The sequence below is a fragment of the Priapulus caudatus genome, unplaced genomic scaffold (genome assembly GCF_000485595.1).
Source record: "Priapulus caudatus unplaced genomic scaffold, Priapulus_caudatus-5.0.1 Scaffold851, whole genome shotgun sequence".
Classification (NCBI taxonomy): domain Eukaryota; kingdom Metazoa; phylum Priapulida; class Priapulimorpha; order Priapulimorphida; family Priapulidae; genus Priapulus; species Priapulus caudatus.
Genome location: NW_014577912.1, coordinates 66,593 through 68,420, shown reverse-complemented (window position 1 = coordinate 68,420; position 1,828 = coordinate 66,593). Strand labels below are relative to the sequence as shown.

The following is a 1,828-nucleotide window of genomic DNA, read 5'->3' as shown; positions in this document are numbered from 1 at the left end:
GAGAGAGAGAGAGAGAGAGAGAGAGAGAGAGAGAGAGAGCGAGAGCGAGAGAGAGAGAGAGAGCGAGAGTTAGAGCGCGCGTAAAAGAGCGAGAGAGAGAGCAAGAGATAGAGAGGGCAGAGAGGCTGAGGAGAGAAGACCAGTGTCCAGCCGTGGGACCGGTTCACTCACCATGTCGGAAACCTTCAGAACGCCGGAAGCAAACACCACCGCATTGGGTGGGGTCGCTGCCGGAAGCATGAACGAGAACGAGGCTGCGATCGTCGCCGGATATAGCAGGAACATCGGATGTACGTTCATAGTAATCGCCTGCCGAGGAAACAGTACGGAATGCTACATGAACGTGGTTACGTCACCGTAAATAGTAAAAGTATAAATAACAAAAATTTCCACTTTTTCACAAAATGTAAGTAATTCTGTTCCCTTTTTATGGTTAAATTGTTGCATTATACTTCCTATTTTACTATATTGTTCGATGTAAACATACACTCTTGACTCAAACATAGCCCTTAGCAAGCAATTAATGTCAGGATCATAATATCAAATCGTCCAGGTTTTTTGGATTTTTAACTAGTTGAGAAACAATCTTATCAGGTAAGAATTTGACGATACATTTAGTCCCGTTAGTACTTACTTTTAATGTAAAAAAATTGCGACAAATCTTTAAATATACACCATAGAACATTCGTGACGTAGTCAATTTAACGTGGTGTAATAGAAGGAGAGGACAGGCTAGGTTGCCTAGGTTGCTGCTTACTATACCTAGTTCATACGCGCAATAACCGTGTTAGGATCGTAATAAATGCTGACTATTCGTGTTCCTGATGACTATTCCAGCTGTAGTGTCACTTTCTTTCACGTTCGCCAACAACAGACAACGTAGAACTCACAGAGAGTGTTTTCCCCCTTCTTCCTCTCTCCCCTCCCCTTCCCCCTATTCCTCCCTCTCCCCCTCTCCCCTCCCCTGCTCCCTCTCTCCCCCTCCCCCGTCTCTCACCAGGCTGGGCATGAGCGGCAGCATGATGTTAGCGGTGGCTGTGTTGCTGGCGACCCTCCTCTCCCACTCCTTCTCCCCTCCTCCTCCCCATGTCCCCTTCCCCTCCCTTTGCCCTCCCCCTCTCCCCCTCTCCCCTTCTCCCCCTCTCCCCCTCCCCCGTCTCTCACCAGGCTGGGCATGAGCGGCAGCATGATGTTGGCGGTGGCTGTGTTACTGGCGACCTCTGTGATGGAAGCGATGAGAATGCAGACGACAAGAACGACAACCCAGTTCGGCAGGCCGCTCAGCTGATCTAGACCTGCCGCCACCCACGCGCTCAGTCCCGATTGCTGTTCGACGGACACACCCACGACGACGACGACGACGATGGTGGCGATGATGACAAAGGCGACGACGACAACGACAGAATACGGATTATAAATTAGATATTGAGATTAGTATTATAATAATTATTATTAATAATAATAATAATAATATTGTAATTATTGTTATTATCATCATCATCATCATAATTATTATTATTATAACTGTTATTAATTTTAAACGAGCGCTTGCATAGTGTGATAGTTTCTGGCAAACAGTAAGACTAGACTGTCATTGACCGTCGTTTGTAGCATGCTAACCTGTACGCCCTTCGCCAACGCGAAGCCTCCGCCCATGAGGAAAACGACGTCCCAGGGCAGTTTAACCTGCAGGGCCTTCCAATCCAAGATGGCCGGCTTTGGACCCGCCGATGACGTGTCTGTAACAGTACATCGTAAGCGCTGACGTGGTGTGTGTGTGTGTATGTGTGTGTGTGTGTGTGTGTGTGTGTGTGTGTGTGTGTGTGTG

General features: G+C 47.8%; 1 protein-coding gene across 1 annotated transcript in view; it reads right to left on the bottom strand.

Moving 5' to 3' along the window:
* LOC106813975 (solute carrier family 13 member 2-like) overlaps positions 1-1,828 on the bottom strand; it is a 28,045-nt gene that overhangs the window by 1,498 nt on the left and 24,719 nt on the right. Inside the window, exons 10-12 of the mRNA XM_014818231.1 lie at positions 1,621-1,739; positions 1,165-1,326; positions 172-309 (exon numbers count right to left, since the gene is read on the bottom strand). Coding sequence (XP_014673717.1) covers positions 172-309; positions 1,165-1,326; positions 1,621-1,739 — 419 coding nt within the window. The remainder of the gene's footprint in view (positions 1-171; positions 310-1,164; positions 1,327-1,620; positions 1,740-1,828) is intronic.